General features: G+C 58.5%; 3 protein-coding genes across 6 annotated transcripts in view; 1 reads left to right on the top strand and 2 right to left on the bottom strand.

Moving 5' to 3' along the window:
* The window catches only part of MACROD1 (mono-ADP ribosylhydrolase 1), a 134,144-nt gene extending 125,828 nt beyond the window's left edge, over positions 1-8,316 (top strand). For 2 of the 4 annotated variants that reach the window (XM_037053016.1, XM_037053017.1), the window contains 6 exons: positions 6,394-6,510; positions 6,979-7,100; positions 7,245-7,275; positions 7,428-7,501; positions 7,829-7,910; positions 8,180-8,316. In XM_037053016.1, coding sequence (XP_036908911.1) covers positions 6,394-6,510; positions 6,979-7,100; positions 7,245-7,275; positions 7,428-7,501; positions 7,829-7,910; positions 8,180-8,217 — 464 coding nt within the window. In that variant the 3' untranslated portion in view covers positions 8,218-8,316. Of the gene's footprint in view, positions 1-6,393; positions 6,511-6,978; positions 7,101-7,244; positions 7,276-7,427; positions 7,502-7,828; positions 7,911-7,975; positions 8,042-8,179 lie in introns of all 4 variants that reach the window. The other 2 variants (XM_037053018.1, XM_037053019.1) reach the window with 2 other exon arrangements.
* A 111-nt stretch (positions 8,317-8,427) lies between these two features.
* OTUB1 (OTU deubiquitinase, ubiquitin aldehyde binding 1) lies at positions 8,428-15,889 on the bottom strand. The gene is made up of 7 exons (XM_037053020.1): positions 15,783-15,889; positions 14,113-14,174; positions 13,820-13,918; positions 10,182-10,300; positions 9,940-10,024; positions 9,631-9,825; positions 8,428-9,494 (listed from the first exon to the last, which is right to left on the bottom strand). The coding sequence occupies exons 1-7, from the start codon at positions 15,838-15,840 to the stop codon at positions 9,297-9,299; spliced, it is 816 nt and encodes a 271-aa protein (XP_036908915.1). The 5' UTR covers positions 15,841-15,889; the 3' UTR covers positions 8,428-9,296.
* A 5,548-nt stretch (positions 15,890-21,437) lies between these two features.
* COX8A (cytochrome c oxidase subunit 8A) lies at positions 21,438-23,238 on the bottom strand. Its single transcript, XM_037053014.1, has 2 exons — positions 23,104-23,238; positions 21,438-21,771 (listed from the first exon to the last, which is right to left on the bottom strand). The coding sequence occupies exons 1-2, from the start codon at positions 23,215-23,217 to the stop codon at positions 21,676-21,678; spliced, it is 210 nt and encodes a 69-aa protein (XP_036908909.1). The 5' UTR covers positions 23,218-23,238; the 3' UTR covers positions 21,438-21,675.
* Positions 23,239-27,889: the final 4,651 nt, after the last annotated feature.

Genomic DNA, 27,889 nt, shown 5'->3' with positions numbered 1-27,889 from the left:
AGGGCCTGCCACCACCCTGGTGTTCTCAGCTACTGGGACACAGCAGACTCTGTGCCTCCAGGACTGGCACTCGGTCACCCTCAATAGCCAGGCTTCATTTGTGTGGTTAAGTACCAACTGCTCCCCATCAGACTACTCCCCCCTAAGGGGCATGCACAGGCGCCAATCTGTCCAGCTCTGGGCTAAGAATAGGTGCTTGGTGTAGGCCGTGTGTGGGCCAGCTACGCCCAGGTCCCCTGCCCCCAGCCTGGGTACCTGTGAGCATGTGCACAAATCCCTGCCCCCCACCCCCACCCCACCTGGTAGTCCTTTGCCGGTGGAATCTAACACCCCAGGCGCAACCTCTCTCTTCTTCACACCCACGATACGTGGTGCCCTCTCTCCCCCTCTCTCTGTCTCTCACTCTCTTTCTGTCTCTACCTCTGACTCTGTCCCTGATTGTGTCTCTGCCTCCGCCTTGCAGGCCCCAGTTCATTCCCTGGGGTCTATCCCTTGCTGTCTCCCTCTCTTACTTGCTTTCTCTCCATTTCTCTTTCATCCTGTCTCTCTGGCACATGCCCTCTCCCATTTCTCATTCTCTCTTGCTCTTTCTTCTTTCTCTCTCTATCCTGCTCGCCTCTGTTCATGGATGGACAGGCCCAGGAGGATCAGCCTCTTTGAGCATTCTGCCCATTCACTGGTCTTCCCCGCGCCTCTGCCCAGCCCTGTCTCCCCTCGCCCCATGCCTCCAATCCGCAGTCGCTTCCCGGGCGTGGCACAACGGGTGGGCCACGTGTCCTTCGAGCCCCACGAGGCCAGGCTGTTTGTGGCTAGCCCTTCGCTGGGCTGGCCTGGGCTGGGCTCAGAGAAAGCAGGTGGCCCCAAAGGCCAACCACCAGCCCACAAACTCTGAACACTGCTGTAGGCCACACTTGGGGTGGGACAGGGCGTGGCCTGGGGCGGGGCTGTGCTGGGGGTGGGAGATGGTGCCCCAGCCTCACTCTGAGTCGAGGATTTTGTTTCATGGACCTTGGGGAGCAGCAAGGGAGTGAGTGACAAGGCTCCCCCCAGGTGAAGGCCCCGGCCCTCCTACCACCCCTGTGTGGATGGCAGGGCCCCACAGAGCACCCCGCACGCTCTCACCTTGCGGCTGTGGGGCCCGCCATCAGCTTCCTCCTTTACAGGTGAGGAAACCGAGGCACCGAGTCCTTAGAGGTGAACCGCACTTCCTCCCCGGTCCTCAGCCGGTCCTCCCTGGATAGGAGGGCTAATGGGGCTCTGTCCCCCAGGAGGCTCTGGGATAGGCCGGCGGGGCCGTGCCCTGCCCCCAGTGGGCAAGATGCCACCAGGCCCCTGCACGCAGCTGCCACAGGGACTTTTAATAACGGGAGTGACTTTTGCATGATGAATGAGGCGCGGCCGTTGTGTACATAATGAAGCCCTAATGTTTCCAAATCCCCATTTAAGGAGCTGATCTCACCCCATAATGAATTTCACGGCACTGTCGTCCATCCGTCTTCTCCCTGGGGTGTGTACCCCTTGGCACTGAGAGAGTGGGGCCTGGCAAGGGTGGGCTCCACACCCGCCATGGGCCAATGGGCTGAGGCCGGCCTAGCACAGGGCTGGAGTCTGGCGTGCGTTTGTTGAATGGATGAGTGACCAGGAGGGCTTGGGCAGAAGCACCGAATTGGTCCTGGCACTGGGGCGTCACGTGGGGTTGTGGCCCCCACGGCTCAGTCAGGCCCAGGGAGGAACACAGGAGACTGCAGAGGCCCAGGGCCCAGGGCCCAGGGTCCCTGGCTGGGTCCTTTGTCTGGGCTTTACGGCTGGGCCTGGCACTCTGTTAGGGACTCAGCTTCTACCTTGGCCCAGCTGGGGCCTGGCCCCTTCCAGCCCTGGCATCAAGCGGCTGGAGAGGGCTCGCCGCAGGCTGGGCACCCAGGGGTCTGGGTGGGGGATGACCTCTAGGACCCACACCCCCTGGGGGCCTTCTTGGGGACATCAACCCCCACCGTTCACCTCATTTCTCCAGCACAGGAGGCCTCAGAGTGTGAGGGGCACGGCAGTCTTCTGACCACAGAGCCCATGGCTGGGCCTCAGTGTCCCCATCTGGAAAATGGGGTGGCAGTGATAAAGCTCAGGGCACTCTGGCGCAGCCTCCCCCTGGAGGCTCAGCCAACCTTGGAGGGCGGTGCTGCCCCTGACCTTGCACAGACGAGGACACGGAGGGCGGAGAGCGAGGTGACGCCATGAAGGGGTGGAGGAGCGGGTTCGTTCCAGACGGGCTCCGACTCTCAGTGTTCGCTCTGCTCCAGCGCGAGTTGCTAAATCATTCTGGCCGCCCGTCTCTCACCCCAAGGCCACCCCTCAGCGTCTCTCAGTCCTCCCCACAGCTCCCTGCGGCCAATTCTGAGGCTCCGAGAGGTGGAGTGACTCGCCCAAAGCCACCAGCAAGCTTGTGGGCAGGATTTCTGGGGAGAGAAACCCCAGAAGGGGTGTGCAGGGGCCACACCCAGCAGACAGGGCAGTGGGGGAAGACAGAGGGCAGCTGCGTCTCCTGCCCTCGGGCTGGGCCACAGGCCACAGGCCTCCTTGAGTTCCTGTAAATAATTAATTAGCCCCTGCTTGCTTGTTTGTTTAGCATGAGGAATGCTCCCCCACTGAGATGCATTTATTACCGAATAAATTTAAATATCTAATCTTCCCTTCATGAATATTACAGCACCCTAAATAGCGGCCAATGTATCCTAAACGCTTTGGCAAATGGCCCCCACAGGAGCCTGCCTGCCTCCGCCTCTGCTGGCTGTGAGGAGGCCTGGCCTCTCCCAGTGTGGGTCCCTACCTACCTGGCCTCTGAGGCTCGGGCTAGGTGTGAGCGGAAGCCCTGAGGCTGAGTGTGGGGCGTGGAGGCCAAGCTGTTGGCAGGAGGGCTGCTGGGCTCCCGAGCGGGGTGCTGGGGAGCAGGGCGCTGGGCTTGTCTGGGGGGAGCGCCTGGGACCAGGCAGGGCTGGGGCAGAGAGGGCAGATGGGGTCCCCAGGCAGCAGTGTCCGAGGAGCTCAGGAAGCAGGTAGAAGGGGTGGGGCGCATGGCAGGAGGACACGGACAGAGGGTCTCCAAGGCAGCCTTGCTGGATGGACACAGCTGGACAGTCAAGCAAGGTGAATGGCTGCAGACCTCTGAGCAATGAAGGGTCCCCGAAGTAGTCTCTCTGTCGGGAGGGGGAGTGTCGGCGGGAGGAGGGGGGCAGGAGCCCAGCTGCAGGGGCTGGCCACAAGGAGGGATGCTGACACAGCAGGCACAGACATCGGCTTCCCAGAGAAGGTGAGGACAGCCACCAGGAGCCAGACAGCCGGGGCAGGGGTGTGCGGGAGACCCTTTTGGCGCCCTAGACGAGTAGAGTGCATGGCTGTGTGACCTTGGGCAAGTCTCTCACCCTCTCTGTGCCCCAATTTCTCCTCCTCTAAAGCAGAAACACTAACAGCCCCTCTTGGGGTGGCTGTGGGGATGGAACAAGAGTGTGGAGGGTGACTGCTCGGCACCTAGCGGAGGAGGCTGGGTGGGCCTCGGGCAGGGGGGGCGTTCAGCCCTGACCTGCTGGAAGGGAGGCAGCCTCTCCAGGAGGGACGCCGGGTTTCTGTTGGTTGGGTGGGGTGGAGGTCAAGTCGGAGGTGTGAGGTTTGTCTGAATGTAGCTGAGAGATCCAGGGAGGGGACAAAGGGGTCAACGGGTATGTATTGGGAACACCCCCTCCCACCAGGCAGCCCCAGGGGCCAGGGGCCAGAGCTTTTTCCAGAAGCCCCTGGGTCCAGGGGGGAGGGGAAGGAGTTATTTCTTGGATGAAGCCCCAGGAAGCCTCCTCGTTGCCGTCTCCAGGGCTTGGCTTAGCCTCACACCAGCCCAGGACAGAGCCTGGTGTCAGAGATGGTGTGAGGAGACGGCAAGAGCTGAGACAGCAGGGGTCCCCTGTGGCACTCAGATGTGGGAGGACACAAAAGCTGGTGTGTGGACAGGGAGGTGGCAGGAGGGGCCAGTCTGGGCTCTGGCCCAGGGGTGATGACAGGGCCCATCCCTCAGCTCGCCTTTGAGGGAACTGCCGCCCTGGCTGGTAGCACTGCAGTCACAAGGCCCGGCCCGCGCTCTGGAGGCCGCCCGAGAGGGGCTCCAGCCCCGGCCTCTGCGAGCTGCGGTTCCTCCCCCTCCTCCCACCTCATGCCCCCAGGTCAGCCCTGAAGGCCTGGCTGCGGGCCTGTCCACTTGGGCAGGAAACATTAAATCCCTGCAACACAGATCCCAGGGAGCTCCACTTCCGCACGCCACCCCCGCCCCCTGCAGCAGGCCAAGGTCACCTGCGGGGCCGACAGCACAGGGAGCTGGCACCGCAGCTGGGTGCCAAGTGGCTGACACGGTTGGGCAGGGCTGGGGTGTCCCCAGGAGGGCTGGCTCAGACACAGCCCTGTGCTCTGAACACACCTGGGCTGGACACCGCCTCCCCACGCACACGGGCCCAGGCCGCCACAGAGTCCCAATCAAATGAGGGCTAGAGCGCATGTCAAACCCACTCGTGCCAGGCGCTGGCTTTAGCACCTACAGCAGCGAGTTTCATCACATGGCATGTAAACAAATTACTAAACTTCGGCAGCACACCAAAAAGTATTATATTTTTTGCCAATCTGACAAAAAAGATAGGTATAATTTTAATTCATTCACACTAGACAGCTACTGTTGTGTTTGTTGGCTGGGCTGTTTTTTGGGGTTTTTTCCATTTCACAATCTAAGGGAAAAGAGAGCAGTGCCCCTGACTAAATAGTCACGTAGCCATGTTTTGAAGATTCTGGTGGCACACCAGTTGAAAATCATTGCCCTACAAGAGTTAACGCACCTAATCCTTTCAGCAGCCCTGTGAGGTGGCTGTCTACTATCATCCCATTTTACAGATGGGGCCACTGAGATCTAGAGAGAATGGGCCCTGGGTCACGCCTCTGTGACCGGCAAGGCTGGGATCTGAGCCCAGCTGCCCGGCTCTGTGGCTCCTGCTGCCACACAGGGTGCCGGGTGGTCACCTGGCACCCCCACCCAGAGCAGACACACTGCACATAGACATTGCACACCAGGCCGACAGCAGCCCTGATCCCTGCACCAGAGAAGGGGCGGGAACTCAGTCCCAGAGCGCCCCCAGGGCTCCCTCAACGCCTCTGCCTCGTCCAACCCCAACTGTAGGATGCTCTGAGAAGTCTGGTACTAGCTTAGAGTGAAGTCGCATAATTAGGTTTAATTGGGACCCACAGGGCACAAAAGAAAGCAGAAGAGGGGGGTGGTCCAGCTGGTGTCCCTGGACTTGTCCCCAGACTTCCCGGGGCTGTGATGGGGGAAGAAGGGCCTTGCTGTGTGTGTCTGTAAAATGGAGAGACAGCGGTCCTTCCCAGCATTGCGAGCAGCCAGCAGCTGGTGCCCAGGGAGCTCTGGGCATGGCCTGGGAGCAGTGGGAGCTAGGAAGCTGCCAGAAAAGGGTGGTCTTCTCCTGGCCAGAACCCCAACTCCACCTCTGAGGAGGCATCACTGTCCCTGTTTTCCAGATGAGGCAGTGGACAGAGAGGGGAAAGGACTTGCCAACACACCCTCTTGGCACAGGCTGCGATGGGCAAGTCTGGACTTGACCCCAGCCTGCGTAGGGCCAAGCCCCTCCTCTCCTGCAGGCCCTGGCACCCAGGAGAGGCGGACCTGAAGGGCCCCTCCTGCCCTGCTCCAGTTGTTTACCTGGGCCTGGGTCCCCAGAGTCTCTGGCTAGGCCCCAGAGCCGCCCTTTCTCTCATAACAAGCCCAGGCCTGACCCCAATTAAGCCGGATGTGCTAACAAGGCAGCTCGTTAAGGAGCAGGGTGCGCCCCTGGAGGGCCGGGAAGACCAGGCTCCAGGCCCCTATCTGATCTGCCACTTGTCACTCTGTGGCCTCAGCTTCCGCATCTGCACAGTGTATCCTAGAGCCGGTGCAGCAGCCCGACGAGCCTCGCCACGGTGCACCGTGGGACGTTACCCCTGGCTGGGCGTGGGTAGCGTTTCCCGCGGACCACTCAGAACCGCCCACCTCCCGGGAGGCCCCAGCTCGCCAGCGCCCTCAATGCGCTGCCAGGAAAGAGCAGGGCGGGCTGGGTGCGCCCCCTGCCGGCCATACGACGTCGCTGTCGGCCTGGGTCAGGAGTGGCTTCTCGGTGCCTCGGTTTCCCTAGGTGGGAAACAATGCGGAGGCCGGGGTCGGAGGCAACGGGAGCAGCCGGAGGCTGAGGGAGAAAGGCCGGGTACCACGTGAGCCACAGCACAATAGAGGGGACTGGGGCCATTTTGTTGTGGGCCTCAGCCTTCTCTGTGAAACCGGCTTGGGACACGGGGAGCCCACAGCTGACTGCCCTTCCCCTGCAGTGGACGGCTGCATTCACCGGGCCGCCGGGCCCCTGCTCACTGACGAGTGCCGGACCCTGCAGAACTGCGAGACCGGCAAGGCCAAGATCACTGGCGGCTATCGGCTGCCTGCCAAGTGTGAGTCCAGATACCTGCAGCCCTGTGGGGCACACACAGGGAGACTTGTGTCATTGGTGCGACTCCCAGATTTGCTGGAGGCCTCCTCAAGGGGCGCTTCTTAGCCCTCGGTGCCGGGACCTGGCCCCTTCTCGCACACCCAAGAAACAGGCCGAGAGGGGCGCATGGAGGCTGGAGTGAGAGGAGGACGGGAAGGGAGGTGGGGGAAGAGCTCAGGGGGCGGGGCCTTCTCGCACTCCTTGGCACCCCATGTCTTAGCCCAGTGCACACAGATGTGGGGAGCCACCCGGCGTGGGCCTGCCATGTCTATAGAGGCGTGGATTTGGGCTCCAAAGCACACCGTGTGCCCCCAGGGGAGAGGTCCTCCCCTGGGGAGCCGTGGAACGTCGGGTGGGCGAAGAGGGCCCAGGCTGGCAGGAGAACCGAGGACCGCGATCCGGGCCAGCCTGACCTAGTGGCCTCCCGCAGATGTCATCCACACGGTGGGGCCCATCGTACACGGACAGCCCAGTGCTAGCCAGGCTGCCGAGCTCCGCAGCTGCTACCTGAGCAGCCTCGACCTGCTGATGGAACACCGGCTCCGCTCCGTGGTGAGGGCCGCGCAGGGCAGGGTGGGGCAGGCCTGTGGTCCGTGTGGGCAGCAGTGGGGCAGGTGGAAAGGGCCCCACTGGAGCAGGTGGGCGGAGCCAGGCGCTGACGCTGTCCTCGATCCCTCTACCCTCCGCCCCTACCAGGCATTCCCTTGCATCTCCACCGGCGTGTTTGGTGAGTGAAGTCATGGAGAGGAGGTGGGTGGGTGGACGGGCGGGGGCCGGCCCAGGCATGCTGAGGGGTGGGGTGGGGTGGGAGGTGCAGAGGGCAAGGAGTGGGTGCTGTGCAGGCCTGAGCCAAGGCTCTCCCTCTTGCTGGGTCCCCAGGCTACCCCAACGAGGCAGCGGCCGAGGTCGTGCTGGCCACGCTGCGGGAGTGGCTGGAGCAGCACAAGGACAAGGTGAGGTCTGGGCCCAGCTGAAAGGGCTGGAAGGGGTGGGGGTAGGCACAACCGGATCCCATTGACCAGCCCTATCAGTCACTGCCCAGGGCCAGGGTGCAGAGCACCCTGCCCAAGGGTGCTTCCTGCATGCCCTCCCATTCCGTCTGCTCACTTTGTTTTCCTAACACACACTGTGAACCTCTTCTGTCAAGGGTATAGCCTAGTTTGAGTGGCCGTCCCAAAGGCAAAGCAGGTGACCCTTCAGGGCCCCGGGGGCAGAGGGGCAGTGATAAGAGCTGGGAGCTGGGAGGGTGGCTCCCCCAGGCTGAACAGGCCCTGGTGCAGGTGGACCGGCTGATCATCTGTGTGTTCCTGGAGAAGGACGAAAGCATCTACCTGCGGCGGCTCCCCCACTACTTCCCCGTGGGTAGGTACCTGTGGCTCTGCCCTAAGCCCGCCAGCCCCTTCCCTGCCCCACCCCCCGCCCCCCAGGGCCAGTTCTCAGTGTCCTCTGCCTTCCAGCCTGATGGCACCCACTGCACACCCTGACCAGGACTGGTAAGCAGGGCCTGGCCCACTGTGTGGCTGCCCACTAACCCCCTGCACACTAACACACCCGCTTACCCCCCACGCAGGGAGGCAGCCTGGGAGCCCACAGCCCACCACTCTCCCCCAACCTCTCTCCTCTGCCTGCAGACTCACCTGGGCCTGCTGGACCTCGCTCCCAGCTCTAATAGGTCACTGAAGCCTGCAGCTGGACCTGGCCCCCCCATCCTTTCCCTCAGCCCCCCGCGCCTCAGGACTCTCCTAATAAAGACCTTGCTTGTTGCAGCTCCCATTGTCCGAGCCCCAGCTTGGGTGAGGAAGGTAACCCACAGGGGTGGGCAGGCGCTCTGGTTCGGAGGGGCTGCTGAGCGCGCTCGGCGAGCAGACAGTGGCAGAGGTGGGCAGCAGCACTTCACATTTATTGAGGGCCTGCCCCCAAGGAGCTCACAGCCTGGGGGCTGAGCCCCCACAAGTCTGGGGTGGGGAGGAAAGGAGGTGAAGGCAGAAAGGCAGGCAATGCAGACACTGTGGCCCAAGCAAAGGGGGCGCAAAGCAGGCACAGGCACAGGGCCTGGAGTGGACAGGGGGATGGCAGCCCGGCAAGTCCTGCCTAGACCTGGGGACTCAGCCAAGCAGGGGCTTAAAGGCTGCCCCTTCCCCACCAGGGTGGGGTCACCTGGGGCACACTGGAGGCACCCCAGCCCCTCCGCCTGCTGAGCCAGGCCCCCCACATCATGTTGGCCCTCTCTACCCAGTAGTCCTTGACCGAGCAGACCCCTGACGGAAAGCAGGCAGCTGGGGTCTGGGGCCCTGGCCAGACTGCAAGATGGAGGTGGGCCCATGAGGGAGCAACTCGAAGCTTTGATGGTCCTAGGTCCCTGGGTGAGTCTCCAAGGAACCTCCAAATGTCCATGGAAGCCCCTGAGGCCAGCCAGAAGGATGGAGGCACAACGGAAGCAGAATCCCAATAACCAGGAGGGGTGCCCCAAGAGGCCTAGCCCCTCAAAGCTGCTGCTGGCAGGGAGGTTTGGGAACCCACCTAGGGGGAAGGGGCACAGCCAGACACAGAGCAGCCAGGCAGGCAGCAGCAGAGCAGGGACACGCACACGTGGCTCACCACCAGCATCCCCTTTAATAGAACACAGAAGGTTGTGTGACAGGGAGGGAGGAGTGAAACATAACCATTTACAACCACACAGAAACCTCTGTACATGTCTAGCGCCTGGCAGAGGGGAGGGCAGCAGGGTGGCGGTGGGCGGGGCCAGCCCTACTTGTACAGGATGTCGTAGTGTCCAGGCCGGTAGAGAAGGTAGACCTTGGGCTCGGAGCCCTCGGGGAAGACGTGCGGGTTGGTGGCGCCGCCCTCCCCGCGGTCCATGTACTCCACCTGGATGGAGACGCGGAGCGCCTGGGCCAAAGCGATGATGTGGATGTGGTCGCTCTCCTTGCACATGGGCTCCACCTCCTGCGGCACAGGTGCGGGTCAGGGCCCAGGTCCAGGTGCCCCCCCACGTCCCCCACTGGCCCCCAGGCCCTGGAGCTCCCCACCCTGAGAGGAGAGAAAGAGGAGGGCCCTGAATCTGACAAGTGGGGGGTGGCACCTGCTGGCAGAACTCCTTGACAGTCCGCCCGCCCTCGATGAAGTGCTCGAAGAACTTGCTCTCCCGCTGCAGGTAGCCAGAGGTGAGCAGCCGCAGGTAGACCACCAGGTAGTCCGAGGTGCTCTGGTCGTTGAAGGAGGCCAGCAGGTCAGCTACTGAGGTCTGCTTCTCCACCTGCTCGATCAGGTCCATGAACTGCCACCGGTGGGGACAGAGAGCAAGATGAGGGAGGAGCTGGGCCGACACCACCACAGCCAGGCCACCCGCCCTCCACTCTGGCAGAGTAGGCAGCAAGGCAGCTGGGCTCACCGTATTGTGAAAATCCTCAATTGTGAACTCAGTGAAGCCCTGAGACACCAGGTCTTCTTTGCTCTTGGCAGACACGGCCTTGAACCTGCGGTGTGAGGGAGGAAGCAGGCATGGGCTCCCCCGCCAGCGGGGCAGGCCTCTGGTGGAGCTAGACCTCCCAGTCATCGAGCGGGAGGAGGGGGGAGCCCCCGCAGGCCCTCATGGGCTGTGCTGCCCACCCCCTCAGCGCCCACCCTCCTCACCTCTGCAATTCCTTGCTGTCATCCAGCAGCGCCTCCAAGTGGGAGAACCCGAAAGCTCGATAAAAGCAGTTCCCATCGGGCCTGGTCTTGCGGATGTAGGAGTACTTTTTGTGGAGGTCCTGCAGAGAGGCAGCCCCGCCCCGCCCCTGCCTATCAACATCCGGCCAGGGCCAAGGCAGGCCAAGGAGCCACCCGACAAAGGTCACACCGCAGCAGTGGCACCTGAGCCCCAAGCAGCTACCTGCCACCCTTGGCTGCTGTCCCTGGTGATGAGAGTCACTTAGTGACCTACTGCCCGGAGCTCAAAAGCCTCAGGACACCGTGACTTATGCTCACACCACTTGCATGAGCCCCCCGCCACACCACGCTCCGTCTCCAACCCCTAGAACAAGGCCAGGGCCTGCAGAGCTGTCTGCTCAGGCAAACGGGCAAGCGAGCCAGTCCCTGACCCGTGAGCACCGCTTGGCCTGTGGATGGGGCCTTTCAAACCCTGCAAGGCCAGAGCACACGGGTCAGGGTGGGGCCAGGGCAGGAACCAGCCTTGCTCAGCTCCCCACTCCACCTGCCAGCTCACAGTGCCACCTAAGTGATCTCTGCCTGTTTCCTCCCCCAGATCCACAGACCGGCCCACGCGAGGGGGCTGTCATTGCTGCCTGACAGACACGCCTCGCGCCCCAGCCCGGGCACCCTCCCCTGCTCCCCCACGGCTCCTTCATTCTACCTCCAGTCCCTTTAGGCCCCACCCCAAGACACCTGCACACAACTCCCCACGGCTTGGGGTGCTTCCTTACTGCCACTGCCCCACGTCCTCGCACCTTACTGCCACTGCCACTGCCCCTCGTCCCTCTAACCTGTGAGGTAAGGGCGCCTCCAAACCACACCCTTCAAGACACACTGTGTCACCTGTCAGAGGTGGTCATGACACATACGTGTCCACAGCGACTGCCACGTGAATGACACAACCCTGCTCAGGCCTGGGACAGTTTCTGCTGACCAACTCTGGATGTCCTCAGTCTTGGGGTCTAAACAGCCCTAATTATAACTCTTTGCCCACCCGTCTCAGCCCTGAACTCCCATTTCAACTCACACATCCAACCGGCCTCACGCACATCCCCTCTGAACTGCCCAGCCCGGCATGGCAGGCCCTCATCTCCCCACGTGCCTGCTCCTCTGGCCTCCCCTCCAATCGACTGCAAACCTGCCTGTCAGACTAAAACCTCACGGTCACTACGGACTTCCTCACACCACATCCAATCCAGTGCAGGTCCTTCCGGCGCCACCCTTAACGCACGTGGTACCAAGTGCTTCCCAGTGCTCGACCCTCCTGCCCTGGAGCCCTGGGCCCCAGCATCCCTCCCCCTGCCTGCTGGTTTATTACAAAGCTTCCACAGCAGGCCTCCGTGCCTCCACCTGCACTCATCCCACTCACCCCAGCCACCTGAGCAACCCCAAAACCTGACGATACTCCTCACAATCCCCCAGTCCTTCCTCTGGCTACAGCCCCCACATCTCCCATTCCTGCCTCCCCTTCTGCTCCAGCCCCACCTGCCTCCACTCTGGTCCTCAAATCACCCGCACGCTCCTGCCCAGGCCGCCACAACCTGCTCGTGTGCCTACCCACTCACTCCCTCACTCACACACCACCTCCTCAGCAAGCCCTTCACCCAGCCCCCCCACCCCTCTCCCCGCCCCGCCTCACTGTTCTCCACGGCACTTACTGCCCCCCACAGTGCAGACATTTCGGTCACCTGTAGCTCACTGCCTGTCTTCCCACGAAGCGTCACGCGGGCAGGGATTTGTCAGTGGAAGTCATCACTCTACCTGCTGTACCCAGGACAGCGCCTGGCCCACAGCACGGCCCACTCGGGTTGAATCAACGGCTCACAAAGTCCGAATCACCGTGGCTCCCGGAAGTTACCAGATTCCCTCTGAGCACTCATTCTTTGCCAGGCCCTGGGCTGCTTGCTGGCCAGTGGCCATTATCTATTCATCTTCAGAGGGTCCATTTCACAAAGTCACCCACTCTCTCCAGGCCCTGCCATCCAGACTCAGGTGCCTCCCTGGGATCAAAGGTGGGCTCAGGCACAACACACAGTGAGGGTGGCGGTCTCCTGCACACGCAGCATGCAGACACCCAAACATCTGCTGAGTGACTTGATGGGAAAGAACCCGAGACTCCCACCCTGTCGATGTTGCCAGGGCGACCTAAGTGGGACAGGTAGGCCTTGACATTGGGGCTCCACTCCACTAACCAACCACTGAACTTGGCACCTAACCACTGTCACCTCCAGCAAGCCTCACTCGTCCTGTGAGGCAGGAACCTCTCCACCCGAGATGCTCCATGTGCTGCCCCAGATCACACGGCTGGAAGTGGTGTGGTCCCGACCCAAACCTCCTCGGTCTGTCGTCCCCCGAGCCAGTGCCTTCCCCTCCCCACAAACCTCAGGTGGATCACAGACACACTGAGCAAGGGCTCAGAGCAGACCACAGGCCATGCCCGGCTGGAGCTGGGCTGCAGCGGTATTGTTTGGCCCACACAACATTTTTTAAAAGACTTTTTAAAAGATTTTATTTATTTATCTTTAGAGGGGAAGGGAAGGAGAGAGGGAGAGAGGTATCAATGTATGGTTGCCTCTCGTGCACCCCCTACTGGGAATTGCGTCCCCTGCCGGGAACTGGCCCGCAACCAGGCATGTGCCCTGACTGGGAATTGAACCGCCATCCTCTGGTTCGCAGGCCCGCGCTCAATCCACTGAGCTATGCCAGCCAGGTGGCCCACACAACATTTTAAATGTGAACCAGCTGCCAATTGTTAGGAGTCTGGAGACTTTGCGTCAAAATAATTTCTGGGTTCTTGGAAAAGCAGATCTGGCGACAATGAAGTGACAGGCATGGTCACTCCCATCAGCCTCAGGAGCTTTCCACTTGCTGCTACTGGCTTTTTCAGGGTTGTGGTACCCACTCACCACTGGACCCGACTACTATCTGTTACCCGGGTGACCTGCCTGGCCCCTGGCATGGGTCACCTGAAGACCCCTCCTTTCAGATGAAAGATTCTAAGCATCTCTGATCTTTAGGGGGAGGGGGAGAAGTAACAGTTACTAACCTCCCAGAGCATGCCAATGGATACCATTCACACATACCCGCCGCCACATTTCAACCTCCCAGCTCACAGGTGAGTGAGTGGTTAAACTTACCTGTTTGTAAATGAAGCACCAGACCTGGCGCAAAGGTTGTAGGCCCCTTTCCCCACTGCTGCCTGCCTCTCCACAGAGACCCTGGGGCATGTGCCTGCCCCACGCCTGTGCCCCCACACAGCCCCAGCCCATTCGAGCACCGAGACCACCCACTTCCGGAGAGAGCGGCCTGCACCACGCCCCACAGGTGTCATCTCTCGCAGCCTCGTAACCACAGGCTCCTGCTTTCATCCCAGTTTTAAAGACCAGGACCCCACGGCTCAGAGACACTGAAGGGCCTACTATGGGCCTTTGATTCCAGAGTCTGCATGCTTAAGAACCAACGACCAGGGGAGCCCCCGACACCCTACCCTCCAGGAGGCCAGGCCCCACAAGGAGCAGATGTGAAGCAGGCCTGAGCCCACACCCAGGGCTCTTCCTACCCCTCAGCCAGGCTCCCACCTTGATCTTCTGTTGATAGATGTTGTCGTCCTCAGCATACTCCTTGTACAGGACCGAGAGCTCCAGCCGCTCCGAGACCAGAGGGTTCTGCACAGCGATCTGTGGGGGGCAGGAAACCCATCATGCTCCGGCAGGTGGCTACCGCGGCCCACACTGAACAGCCAAGGCACCTACATGAAGGTGCACAGTGACCCCCGCCCCCCAATAAAGGTATCCAGTGTTCAGCACAGCTTGGAGAGGAGAGGGCTTCCGAAGCAGAGAAAAACAATGGGCAGCGGGCCAGAGCCCCTCACCTCTTGCTGAATTCGGTCCTGCTGAGCCATGATGGCTTCATCGTAGGCAAGACAGTTAACACCTGAAGGAGGAAGAAGGCCGAAGGCCAAGGGTTGTGGTGGGCCCTGGCTAGCTCCACTCCAGGCAGCTAGACCCAGAACAAAAGCAGCCTGCTGAGCAGGCTTGGAATCTGAAAGCACACATCTTCCATTTCACTCCACCCAACTCTGTAACCTTGGCAAAGCCCTTTGCCTGTCAGGTCTTAGTTTTCTCATCTTTAAAATGCGAGGGGCAGAGGCGATCACCCCAAGGTGTGTCCCTCCAGCTCTAGCACCCCCTTCCGGGCCTTCTAGCATCGCTGCCAGCAGCCTGGGGGTGCTCCGGGGCTAGGATGGGTCTCCTGAGGACAGTAAGAGAAGGAGAGCTTCCCGGGAGCCTGCACTTTACTTGACCACACCCTTTCTCCTGTTGCTGTCCTGTGTATTCTTAATGGTGCCCATTTTACAGATAAAACAAATGCAGACAGGCGAAGTATCTGCCCAAGACCACAACTACTAAAGACTTGTGGTCAAACCCCCGTGTGCCTAATTCCAAAGGCTTAGCTCTTCTCCACAATACCTCTCCTCTGCCACCTCACTGCTGAGAACTTCCCTCCGCTTTAGAGAGGAGCTAATTCCACCCTCTTCCTCCTCCACTGAAATACCCTGAGATGATACGTACAGGCATACTATTACGTGCCCATCGGAGAGCTGGGCAGGTGCACCCTGTGGACCCCACCGAGCAGCCACCGTGAGGAGCCAGGGGCCAGGGATGCTGGTCCTGGCTCTTCCTTAGCTTTTGTGATCCTGAACAAGTCCCTTCCGGGAGCCTGGGTCTCCCAGTGCTCAGTCCCTCAGATGTGCAGTTGGAACCAGTGTGTGCGCTAAATGACTTTTAAGGTCAATACGTTGGGGCCTGACTATCCCAGAACCATCCCTTCCACTGCCCTGCAATGGGATTGTCCCCTCACCCAAGGGACCTACTCAGTCCCCAGGGCCTAACTCGTGGGTGAAAAAGGAGCGAGTGGCACCATTTTGAAAGGGCCAACTCTTCAGGGATCAAAAAAAAAAAACAATGCCCAGGCAGGTGGAAAGGGGCTGCAAGGCCAGAAGAGGGGGCTCCCCGGAAACACAGGCTGCAGTATTCAGGGGCACACACCCGCGGCCGCTCACTCCCCCAGATGCCCGCAGCATCCCCGGCGGCCGCCCAGTCCTTTGTGTGCCGCAGTCCACTGTAACACGACGCCCTCCCGGGCGTGGACGCGGGCTGGTCTGGGGAAGGCGGGCGGGCGGGCCACGGAGCCGACACAGGCCTCGGCCTGAATGCAACGATGGGGCTGCAGGGCCGCGGACCTGGGAGACCGGCGCCGAGGGGGCTGAGGGGGGCGGGGCAGCTCAGGCCCCGCCCCGGGAGCGCGTGAGGGAGAAGTGCCGCGAGTCCGGGCCTGCTCCGCCATCCCGGCCGGGGGTCGCGGCGGCAGCTCCTTCCATTGTGAGGGGGAGGGGAGGAGGCGGCAGCGGTGAAGGAGGAAGGGGCCGACCGTGCGCTTCGTCCGCGGCCTCCGGTCGCTCCGCCCCCGGCCTTCTTGGGCACCAGCGTCCCGGCATCGCCCCCGCTAGCCTGGGGTGCACAGCCCACCCCGAGTCAGTACCTTCGGAGTCGCTACCCAGCGGCTCCTGCTTCTGCTGCTGAGGTTCCTCCGCCGCCATCTTTAAACAGCGCCGCACTGCTGACGGCTTCCGGGTTACCAGTCGCCCTCCTCCCGGAAGAGAGCTCTGCCTCGTGGCCCCTCCTTGGCAACGCCCCTAGCAACGGGAACCCCTCGAGCGTCGGCTTCTGAGGGGTTGGCTGTCCTTTGGGCCGCCGCCGCAGCCTGGTGCTGGGACTACTGCCCCACCCACCTTGCACCCGCGCACTTCCTGGGCCCCATCTTCCCAGGTTCTCCAAGCTCCCGGGGCTGAGAAGAGCCTCCTGGAGCCTGTTCAGTTTTCCTTTCTCCGCAGTTCGAAACGCGGATTGTATGATGGAGATAATAAGTAGGAAGGTGAAATTAAAATCACCCAAGGCAGCAGTGCTGCGGGGGGTCTCGAACTCACGGCAGGGAGGAGCACCTGCCCAGGAGTCAGGGAATCTGTGCCCGGACACCACCCCCTCTCCACAAGCCTGGGCTCTGAGCGGGCTTTAGTGTCCTGCTTCCGGCAGGGAGAACAGCTCCCTTCGTGTCAAGGCCAAAGTCTCAGGACCGAACTCGACCCCGTGCTCTTCTGGTTGAGAAAAGCAAGGTCTTTTTAAAAATGGGGAGTTGATAAAAATGAAAAAGACGAGCAGCTGCCAGGGGTTAAGGAGGAGGTGGGGGCCAGAGGAGAGTGGGTGTCATTGTAAAAAGGAAACAGGTGGGATCTCTGTGGAGATGAAAACATTCCGCATCTCAGCTGTGTGTGAGTCCCCTGCTACGTGCGGTACTCTAGATCTGCAGCATGTTACCAATGGGGAAACCACGTAGAGGGTACTCAGGGTCTTTCTGTGTGATGTTAAAGTTGTCTGTGAATTACCTAAAAATAAAGTGGTTGCAAGGCCTTGGATGCTGAAGATCCTGTCATCCAGTGGGTCCACAGTCCGGAGATCTGGCTCCTGGCTTTTCCCTGTTCAGGCCTTTTGGAGCTTGAGCGGGCTGCCTGGGCCCCCATCAGGTCCCTCAGCTCGTGACAGTACGGGAATGAGACTGACCGTGTGCATGCGCTTCCTCCCGCCCGGAAGGCAGGTGCAGTAGCACCCGGCTCACCACGCAGCCCACAGTGTGTTCCCACCCCAACACTACAAATGTCCCATCTGTGTCCCTGAAACACTGCAAATTACTATTTATGGGGTCACTGAGCCTTGGGGTTTCTTCCAAACTCAGGAAAGTAAAGGGTCCACCCAATTTGAACCCTGTGCCTACCAAACTGTTCATTCCTTCTCCAGATTTTGACAGTGAAATAAATCTGTGACTGCCCATCAGCTCTTTGGTCAGTAGAATAGAATTGGTATTTATGAAGGGCTAATAAGACAGTTGATGACAAAAACATATCTATTAGGCTTTTCAAAATCTTGAATATAGCTCTAAGACAACTCCAACCTCCCTACCCCCTACTTCAACTGGGGTCCACAGCAGGGAAGGGAGCACACACTCTTTTCCATGTTGATTCACTTGTGGCTAATAACTCTCTTATCCTCATTCCGTGGGGTTACTTTTTACCATTTTAGAGTCTGGCTTCCCTGCCCTGATGCCTCTAAAGCTCAGCTGCACACCTGCCAGGGGCCACCAGCACAGTCCCAGACTTGCCTCTGCCTCCCAGCAGCTGACTTAAAGATGGCCTGCCCCTGGCTGGCGAGGTCTGTACAGAAACAGCCACACTGGCAATATGGTTCCGGCTGCTGTGGGACACCATGGCAAAGGGGACAGGTGCCAGCCCAGAGCTTTACTTTCCAGATACTGGCATGGCACAGATGCCTCCTCACAGCCCTGCTGGTGAGCAGCGTGTTTGCACTCCACATCTGTAAGATTCTGTCAGGTGGAGGGAGAGAAGACCCCATAATGTAAAACTTTGGCCTCAGAGGAAGGGTTTACAGCATAGCACAGAGGCCCGGGGGGCCACATGGCTTCCAGGCCCACCCAACCTCTTCCACCTCTCAGTGGAGAAGGCCAAGCAACAAGGACAATGGCATTGGCCCTGGGAAGGCTGTGGCCAGGAAAAAGCCTCAAAGGTTGGCCAAACACAAGGGCTCAGGGATCCTTTCTGAGGCCAGCTTAGGAGGCAGGCAGCTGCTGGACGCGAGAATGGGAGTGTGCCTGCCCCGAGATGAACCCCTGGGGCTGCTGCTGCAGGAACCCACAAGGGTCCAGAGGTGGCAGCCCCAGAATCAGAGGCCAGACTGCCGAAGCGTGGCAGGGGCTGTGTGTGGGGGCTGAGTGTGAGGGCTTCTGGCTGGGTCGGTGCTTGCGGACAGGGTCCAGGCCCCCCAAAGCAGAAAGCAAGCAGAGGAGGGGCAGAGGTGGCAGTGGGCGAGACCTCCCCATCCTAGACTCACACACTCTTCCTCGGGGAACTGTCCCCCTATGAATGCCTCACATTCCAAAACATCTTAAGTCTGGTTCTAACTGGTGTGGCTCAGTGGGTTGGGCACTGTCCGGCCAAGTGAAGGGTCGCTGGTTTGATTCCTCCTGGTCAGGGCACATGCCTGGGTTGTAGGCCTGATCCCCTACTGGGGGGATGGGAGATGCAACCGATCAATGTTTCTCTTAGCAATCTCCCTCTTTCTTCCTCTCCTCCTCACCAAGGATAAGTAAAATCTTTTTTAAAAAATATTTTATTTATTTATCTTTAGAGAGGAAGGGAAGGAGAAAAGGAAAGAAATATCAATGTATGGTTGCCTCTCATGAGTCCCCTGCTGGGACGTGGCCTGCAACCCAGGCATGTGCCGACTGGGAATTGAACCACGGTCATGTGGTTCGCAGGCCCGCGCTCAATCCCGATAAATAAAATATTAAAAAAGAATCTTAAGTCTGTTGAGGACCCAGTCTGAGTGTGCCACACTCTGGGAGAGTCCTCCAAGCACCAGAGTGATGCAGTGGTTCCCTTATTGCCGCCATGAACAGACCACCGACCCAGCGGTTTGAAAGAACACAAGTATGCCCTGGCTGGTGTGGCTCAGTGGACTGAGAGCGGGCCTGTGAACTAAGGGATCGTGGTTCGATTCCCGGTCGGGGTGCATGCCTGGGTTGCAAGCCAGTTCCCAGCAGGGGACATATGAGAAGCAACCATACATTGATGTTTCTCTCCCTCTCTCCTTCCCTTCCCCTGTAAAATAAATGAATAAAATCTTTTAGAAAAAAAAAAAGAACACAAGTGTATAGCTTCATAATTCTCAAGGTCCGAGGTCTGGCATGGGTCACGCAGGACAAAACTGACTTACCTGCTACCTGGGCCCCTTTCCGAGGGCTCTGAAGGACCTCCTTCCTACCTGCGCACACTGGCAGCAGAGTTTCCTCGCCTGCAGCTGTGGGAGGGACTGAGGTCCCCACGAGCTTCCTGGCTGTAAACTGAGGGTTGCGCCCAGTCCCTACAGGCCACTGTGTTCCTTGGCTCCCGGCCCATCTTCTCCATCTCCAAAGCCAGTGCAGGCAAGCAGGCAGGCAGGCAGCGGGACAAGAGTCCTCAGGTGGCATATCCAGGACGACCATCACCTGCCTTCCTCATCTGTCGTCCATCGTGAGGACTCGTGACCACACTGGGCCCACCAGGTGACCTGCCACTTCAACACACTTAACTTTCATCACATCTGCAAAGTCCCCTGTGCCAGGTAAGGTAACTATTCAGATTCTAGGGATTAGGGCACATCTCAGGGAGGACATTATTCTCCTGGCCACCCACCTTAGTTTACAACGATAAAAACAGGCTCAGAGAAGCCGGATGACTTGCAGAAGGTCGTAAAGTAAATGGCCAAACCAGGCCTCCAACCCAGACCTCTGCCTCCCAGTCCACTGCTCTCGGCAGCCACAGCTGCCGTCTGCCCCTCACCCGCGTGCACACCAGCGCCGCCAGCCAGTCCCCCCAGACTCGGGAGAACAGGGAAGAACCAAAGGAAGAACAGGGTTCAAAACTGACAGGTCACTTGCACCCTAAACTCTCTTTCCACCCCCAAGTGTGACCCTGCCCATGTCCATGCCTGCTGCTGCCTCCTAGGACAAAGGGGACCACTGTCCCTTTGGGTTCCAGAGGTATGAAAAATAGGGAACATCCAAATAAAAATCCTTGACAGGACAGTGGAATTACTACAGAAACTTAAGACAGCTCTTCTCTAAGAATGGGGTCCCACTCTTGCTACATCGCTGCTTCAGGGCCTAATCTGTGTCCACGGCAACCTGGGCCAACCAAGGACCAAGCAGCTTGGAGCGCTCTTCTCGAGATGTGTCAAAGGCAAAGCCTCCCAGAGTGAGGCAAGGGACAGGGGTGACCCAGTTGTTTGGGAGGTGATGGCCATGAGGCCCCTCTCCCCAAAGACAAGGGAGCTGTTAAGGCACCTGCACGTGCCAAGTGTATGGCCTCCACACCATAGCACCCCTGCCTGGCCTAGGTAGGCCATTCGGATCCCACCTTGGCTGCGCCTCCCCTGACTGACACCCCAACCTGTGAATACCTCTCAGCATTCTAGGCGCTGTTCCTTCAGGCCCAGACACACAAAGGCTGGCCTGTGTAGAAGCAAACAAGCCTTTTGGGAGGCAGGTAACCAGCTCCCCAACCCTCAGGGAAGCAGCCATGGGCAGGAGCTGAACTTGACACAGGATCCAGGCACTGAGCCCCACAGGCATCATGGGATACCACACGAGAAGGCCAAGGATTAGACAAGAGGAGGGAGAGCAGGGTCCACCCTGAGCTTCTGTTAACATGAGTTAGGAAACGAGAGTGAGAGCCATGCAGCGGAAGCTTTGGGGAGATGTGTGTTCCAATGCCCAGGGCTTAAAGCCAACCACACCCTAGAGCCCCCGGCTCTCACCTGGCAGTTCTGCCCTCCATCCTGACCCCTGGAGTCCGGGTCCAGGCAGCCTTGGCTCCACGAGGGACACTGACCCTGTGTCTATTCAGAAATCACGCAGCTCACTCCAGCAAAGGGAACACAAAAGAGAGCTGGAGCTGTCCTCCAGGGGAGCAGGCAGCAGGTCTGAGAGCTCCTTCCAGACACGACATCAGGGCTCCACTCCGAGCCAGTGCATTGCCCAGCTAAGGAGGCCACCCGGCCCCCCCCCCTGAAAAGATGAAAGAGCCCTAGGGATGAAAGAGAAGCAAATCCCCCGAGCTAAGAAGGGGAAGGGACAGAGAAGCAGCTGGGAGAACAAGAAAGCTGTAATTATTTATGGATATAGTGATAAAAGGAACGAAGCCCTCCAACTGGGAAAGGCAACGGCACCTGAGCAATGACTGCAGCCCACCGACTGCCGAGCGGGAAGGCGGCCCCAATGGGGGACAGACAGAAACACACAGCCCTGAGCCTGGCACAACAAGCGGCACTAGAGAAGGTGAGCCGCTCAGGGACCACAGGCTTTGTTTTCCCATGAAGCCAGAAGACATTTCAATGCACAAAAGCACGCAGAGAAAGGAGCCCTCCCAGCCAGCAAGGAGACTGGCTAAGCACTGGGGACCTCCCACCGGCAGCCGGCCAGTGGGACCCTGAGACCAGCCGGACCCTTTCTCCACACCCCCACCCACAAGCACCTCTGCTCAAGCATGGAAGCAGAAGCCCAGGGCAAAGTCACCATGAGTTTCTGAGGCAAGATTTAAATAGACTTTATTGTTACAAGGCTGGGGATGGGGGTCCTACCGAACAGGGCCTTATAAACAGAAATATGTGGTCCCAGGGTGTCCCGGTGGAGAAATCAAGAGGTCACAATCACAGAAGAGGTCACTGTAACCGAAGGACGGGATCCAGGGGCACCGGCCGGGAATGTAGCAGGCACCATCAGGACGGGTGGGGGGTCGGGTCCCAGGGTGAGGGAGAGGACGGCCCCTTCACTCCCGCTTCTTGTAGCTCTCCAGGTGAGACAAGACCCAGCCGGCCGGCAGGAGGATGCAGAGGAAGCAGGAGGTGAGCCCAATGGCGAGGTCCTACACAGCACAAGAGAAGGAAGCCCCAGGTAAGGAGCCCTCCAGGTTTCTGGCCATCTGAGCGGCCTTCCCAGGCAGCCCGGCCCAAAGGCCCCCTCCCTGAGTGAAGACTCGGGCTCCAGAGGGAAGAAATATAGCAGATCCAAGGTCCCCTCCGGGCTTTGAGGTCAAGGGTCATATAAGGGGGGGGGGACGCCAGGGTTAGAGTCCATGGAGAAATTCACCATCAGTTAATAAAGGGAAGGGACAGGAACAAGGGTTTAAACCTGCTTATGGCTGGTCTTTTGGGACCCAGGAACCTTGCATGGGCTGATCATTCTAAAAATGCACCGCCCCTTCCTCGCCTTACAAACCCCTCCCTGCCCTGGCTGGTATGTTTCAGTGGATTGAGCAACAGCTTTGAACTCAAAGGTCACTAGTTCCATTCCCTGTCAGGGCACATGCCTGAGTTGCAAGCCAGGTCCCCAGTAGTGGGTATGTGAAAGGCAACCACACATTGATGTTTCCCTCCCTTCTCTTCTCTCTAAAAATAAGTAAAATTAAGAAAAAACCCTCCCTTCCCATCTCCTTTCCAGGACTCCTTTCCAGGACTGCTATGGAACCTTTCGGGCCGGGGATAAAAGGCTTCTTAGAGCCATTTCAATATTCCCTGTAGTAGTAAAGGTCACAGCAAAACCTGGAGTCACACTTGAGTCCCAGTTCCTTCTTTGCCACTGAAGGGTGTGACTTTTGTCCAAGCACTGCTCCTAAATTCCAGTACCGCTCCATGGAGTAAAAATGGCCCTTTCCTCTCGGGTCCCTGGGAGGGCTGAATGAGACCTGCACGGCAGTGTCAGCGCAGCGGGTGTCAGTCCTCAAGCGCAGTGACCGCCCGGCTCTGCTCTTGGCTACAGGCCGGCCAGCCTGGGTTCCGAAGACTTGCATTCAAGGCCGGGCTCTGCCATTGAGGCAAGGTATAAAGGCGCCAAACAGGAGAAAGTTGTCATTAAGGATTAAATCCTCCCATATTCCTGCGAATTACAAAGACCTGCTGGGTATTCGCTGCCCCCTACCCTACCTAATAACTCATCGCGGTAGCAATTACTACCGTGCTGACGAAGTGCCACCCCGTTACTTTCTATAACGTCACTGCCCTCTCAACAGTTTCTCACTAAGTGCTCCCTAGGGCACCGACCAACAGGCTGTGACCCAGGCACTGTCCCCGCGCCCTCCGGACAAGCCCGGGCGAGCAGCGAGGCGCAGGGCGTCGTCCTCGGAGCCCCGAGGTCCAGCGCGCCAGACCGGGCCGGCCCCGAATCCCCCGCGGAGCTCCCGGGCCGGCCCGCTCCTCACCAAGGTCCCGAGCTGCTCCCGCGGAGGCTTGGAATGGACCTGGGCACGCGGCACCAGGAGCCGCCGGGCCGGGCCCGTTAGGCCCCTCAGCAGCAGCGGCGTCAGCGCAGACATGGCCGCACCAGACGGACGGACGGATGGTAGACAAAAAGCCGTCAAGAGTCCAAGGTCGGGAAGTCAAAATGGCGGTCCCAGCCGGACTTCCGGAGCTAGGGCTCCCGGGAAAGGGAGGACCGGAAACATCACGGAAATGACGACAGGATACACCTCCCTCCCGCTCTGGTCAGTTTTTGGCGCGTTCCTCGAAACAGCCAATCGACGCCACCCTACAACCGATAGGCAGGACACCGAAGGGCGCCCCTACAGGTCATACTCCACCCCCAAAGCAGCCTATCTTCGTGATGGACATCTGTGGTCACCCTATCACATAAGTAGAAACCTAGATGGCACTCCTGACTCCTCCCTCCATTCATACGGCACTCAAATCTCTCTATTCAGAAGCCTCACTCTCGGACAAGCCTCCATTATTTCTGGCCAGAAGGTCTGACGCTAATGTCCTAAATGAACCCTCCTCTTTTACTCTCTCTAATTCCAGTCTCCACGCAATGGCAACCCACCTTCCTGCCTTCCTCCCTTCTCTCTACATCCCTTTAAAAAGAAGGAAGGAATAAATCTAACCAAATCATACACCTACTTAAATTTTGGTGGTTCTCGTTGCTTACTAGACCACGTCCCAATTTCTGGATATCACTCTCCAGCCTCATCTCTAAATATTCCACACCTTCCTCCTCGTCCACTGGTTTCTCCCACTCCGGCTGCTCCTGTCTCCACCAGACCCTGCCCCAAGCCGTTTGCTCCTTTGCATCTTCCTTATTTCCATAGCCTTGGCCAAAAAGTTCGTTTGGTTCTTTTCCCATTTGATGGCTCTAGTAATGCTTAGTTGTCTTAATTTCATGTGATAGAATTTTGTTAGATTGTATTGTGGCAACTGTCATATCAGTGTGTATTTTTTTAGAGATTTTATTTATTTATTTTTAGACAGAGGGGAAGGGAGAAAGAAAGGCAGAAACATCAGTGTGTCGTTGCCTCTCACACCCCCCAACTGGGGACCTGGCCCACAACCCAGGCGTGTGCCCTGACTGGGAATCGACTGGCAACACTTTGGTTCGCAGCCCGCACTCAATCCACTGAGCTACACCAGCCAGGGTTCAGTGTGTATTTAAAAAAAAAAAAAAATCAAAGTTAGTGAATTTTTGTGCAGCCATTTTAATATTGAAAATGGAAGAAAATACACATTCTTGGTATCCTATGCTTTATTATTTCAAGAAAGGTAAAAACACAACTGAGATGCAAAAAAAAAAGATTTGTGCAGTGTATGGAGAAGTTGTGGTGACTGAATGTGTCTTGGTACTATTGACATTGTGGCCAAATAATCCTTGGCTGTGGGGCCATCTTAGGAACTGGAAGATGTTTAGCAGCAGCCCTGGCCTCTGCCACTAGAAACCAATAGTGGGAGACATACTCAAAATACCTAAATCAATAAAGATATTGGTGAAAATGAAAAGTATGCCCTGGTTGGTGTAGCTCCGTGGATTGAGCGGAGGCCTGTGAACCAAAGGGTCCCCAGTTCAATTCCCAATGAGGGCACAGGCCTGGGTTGCAGGCCAGGTCCCCAGTAGTGGGTATGTGAGAGGCAACCACACATTGATGTTTCTCTCCCTCTCTTTCTCCCTCCCTTCCCCTCTCTAAAAAATAAAGAAAGAAAAATGTGTCCTTTATTTTATGGAAAAAAACTAAATGAACTTTTTGGCCAACCCAACACTCAGAACACTTTTCAACTCTTCCCTTTCTCAGCACTTCAACTCCCAGACCTCCATTTACAGCTCATTCAACAAATATTTACTAGACACCACCACCTCACCACCCACCACCTCCTGTTCCACCACCCACCACTACCACCGCCACACCACCACCCACTAACCAACAAAAGGGAAAAAAAGCAAAGTATTTACGAGGCCATCCTGCATTCCTGCCAGTGTTCTGAACACACGGTAAACAAGGGCTCCGTGGCCCACAAACTGCCGCTCCTGAGGGGAGAGAGGAAATGAGTGCTTAGTGAGAGGCTGGGGAGGGTGCGATGATGTGACCAAAAGTAACAGGGCAGCACTGTCAGTTAGCCTTCACTGGCCACCCAGGCCCTGTGCTGCCGCTGCGGTGCCCAGCAGCCCCCGTGACAGCACTGCCCATAGAGTGGTCTCCATCCCTCCATGGGTGCCACCTGAGGGCAAAGTCTGCCTGGCCCACCACTGTCTCCAAAGGGCCCGGCACACGTCCAACACCCAGACCTTTACAAACTGCAGCAGACTGAGCAGCAGGTGTAAGGCCAACAGGAACGGGGTGAGGAGCCAGCCATGGAGCCGACCCGGGCCTCCCCTGTGCCCTCTCGTTGAGTCTTCACTTCAAGGTCAGGAGGGGGATGCTATCATTTCAAACGTTCTTACGAAGGTGGAAATAAGCCCGGAGAACCAGGCGACCTGCTGAAGGTCGTGCAGCTACAAGGCTGCCTGGGCAGGATTCCAGCGCAGGACTCCCTGCTCCCACCCCATGCTTTACCCCTCACACAAGCTGCTATGCGAGAGTTTCAGAAGCTCCAGTTTTGATACTGTGGGCAATAGGACGGAAGGCTGTGTCAGGGTGGGGTGAACTGGGGTGGCAAGGGACTTGGAAGACGGAGCTCTGGAGAAACCTCAGCCCCTGGGGCAGGGAGGGGGGCTCACAGAAAGGTGGTAATGGATCCAGCGTGAGAACCCCAGGGGGTGGGCTGGGCCTGAGCTTCCTCGGGAGGAATGGGCTCCTCAGGGACGAGCTACCCAGGGCCCTCCCTCCCCCTTCCCTCCTCCCCCTTCCCTCCTCCCCCCTCCCCCACCCTCTGCACCACAGTCAGGGGATTGGTAATGTCCAGCAGCCCCACCCCCACCCACCAGGCTCCCTGCCCTACTTCTGTCCCAGGCTCTAGCAAACAGCCCACAACAGATTCTTCCAAATCCCTCCTTCCCCATCTCAAAGGGCAGAGCTAAAGACCACAGGGCTGGGATGTCCAGGCCCCAGCTGCCTGCTACTAGATAGGAAAGAACAGGCCCTGGCTGGCGTAGCTCAGTGGATTGAGCGCGGGCCTGCGAACCAGAGGATCGCGGTTCGATTCCCAGTCAGGGCACATGCCTGGGTCGCAGGCTGGTTCCTTGCAGGCTAACTACCAGCAGGGGTCGCACAAAAGGCAACCATACATTGATGTTTCTCTCCCTCTCTCCTTCCCCTCTAAAGATAAATGAATAAATAAAATCTTTTTAAAAAAAAGGACAGGAAGCTCCCTACTGTCCTAATTGGGCTTTGTCAGCGTCCTATGAACAAAGAAGTAACTCCCAGATGAGAGCACAGCCAGCCAAGAGGCTGGGAGATACCTGAAGAAGGGACTGGCCTTTCTGTGGTTCCTGGGGTTACTCCCTGGGGAAACGCACGTTCCCCCTCATTCACCAGGGCCTAGAGGAGAAGGAACAGGAACATCGGACTCAGGGCTTTCCTCACAGCCCCCAGAGACATGGCTTCTCTCAGAAACACCTTCAGAAAGGAAGAAAGAGACTGGCAGGGGGTACCGAGTTCTGTTGGATGAGCACTAACCCTCTGCTCTGCCCCCAGCCCCCAGCCCCCAGCAGTCCACCCCTCCCGAAGAGCAGAGGCTGGACTTCCGGCCAAGATGGAGGCGTAGGTGGAAACACTGTGCCCCCTCCCACAACTAAATTTAAAGACAGCAAAGTTTTAGAAAGAAAAACGCAGCCACAACAGTGAAAATTGAACTGTATGGAAGTCCAACGACAACGAACCACTCAGGGAGACCGGTAAGGGGGCGGAGTCAGCGGCGGAGCAGGGTTGGGCTGGAAAGATGGTTTGGTCTGACCCACCCAGGAGCCCAGGAGCGGAGGCAGAGGCGGTTGGTGGATCCCAGACGTGGGGTAGCGACGGGAGGACCCAGTGAGGGCACAGGGCAGCTGGCTGACTGCGGTCACACATTCGCGTGCAGATAAACCCAGCGAAGGAGCAAACAGTAAGACAGACCGCTCAGGCTAGGGCCCCAGCGACGGGAATTAGAGCCTGAAAGCACCAACTGGAAAGACTTTCTTGGGTCGAGATGTCAGGAGAGGCTCCCAGGCCCACAGAGAGTTTGTTGGAGAGACCCACAGGGTCCTGGAGAGTACACAGGCCCACACACCTGGGAACCAGCACCAGAGGGGCCCAATTTGCTTGTGGGAAGCCCCAGAGGGGACAAATCTGAGAAAGAGTGGAGCAGAGCAAGGCGCCATTTTTTCTCTCTCTGACCCCGCCCCCACATACAGCGTCACAACCCAGTGAGTGGGGTGCCTGGCCCTGGTGAACACCTAAGGCTCCGCCCCTCATACACCACAACAGGTGTGAACAGACCAAACATAATGGCTCAAGAACAGCTCAGCCTGACTTCCGCCAAGATGGAGGCGTAGGTGGAAACACTGTGCACAACCAAGTTTGAATACAACAAAGGTTTAGTAAACAAAGTTGCAGCCAAAGAACAGAAAATTGAACTATACGGAAGTCCGACAACAAAGAACCATTCAACTGAACCGGTAAAAGGGGCGGAGCCAGCAGCAGAGCAGGGTCAGGCAGAAAAGATCCCACGACCCAGGCACGCAGGCAGCAGGGTAGCATTGGGCAGACCCAGTGAGGTTGCAGGGTGGCGGGCTGGCCGCAGTCACACATT

The sequence above is a fragment of the Sturnira hondurensis genome, unplaced genomic scaffold, assembly GCF_014824575.4.
Source record: "Sturnira hondurensis isolate 20B ecotype Veracruz unplaced genomic scaffold, ASM1482457v3 Scaffold0007797, whole genome shotgun sequence".
Taxonomy (NCBI): Eukaryota; Metazoa; Chordata; class Mammalia; order Chiroptera; family Phyllostomidae; genus Sturnira; species Sturnira hondurensis.
The sequence above is the reverse complement of the archived record's forward strand: the minus strand, read 5'-3'. Positions and strand labels throughout refer to the sequence as shown.

What these genes read in the sequence shown, in the direction of transcription:
- COX8A (XM_037053014.1), bottom strand. Translation starts at nt 23,217, where the DNA reads ATGTCTGCGCTGACGCCGCTGCTGCTGAGGGGCCTAACGGGCCCGGCC. An exon ending in GGGAGCAGCTCGGGACCTTG is followed by an intron (nt 21,772 to 23,103) that starts GTGAGGAGCGGG and finishes TGTGCTGTGTAG; the next exon opens with GACCTCGCCATTGGGCTCAC.
- OTUB1 (XM_037053020.1), bottom strand. Translation starts at nt 15,840, where the DNA reads ATGGCGGCGGAGGAACCTCAGCAGCAGAAGCAGGAGCCGCTGGGTAGC. An exon ending in AGGACCGAATTCAGCAAGAG is followed by an intron (nt 13,919 to 14,112) that starts GTGAGGGGCTCT and finishes TGCCCCCCACAG; the next exon opens with ATCGCTGTGCAGAACCCTCT. An exon ending in TCAAGGAGTTCTGCCAGCAG is followed by an intron (nt 9,495 to 9,630) that starts GTGCCACCCCCC and finishes CCTGTGCCGCAG; the next exon opens with GAGGTGGAGCCCATGTGCAA.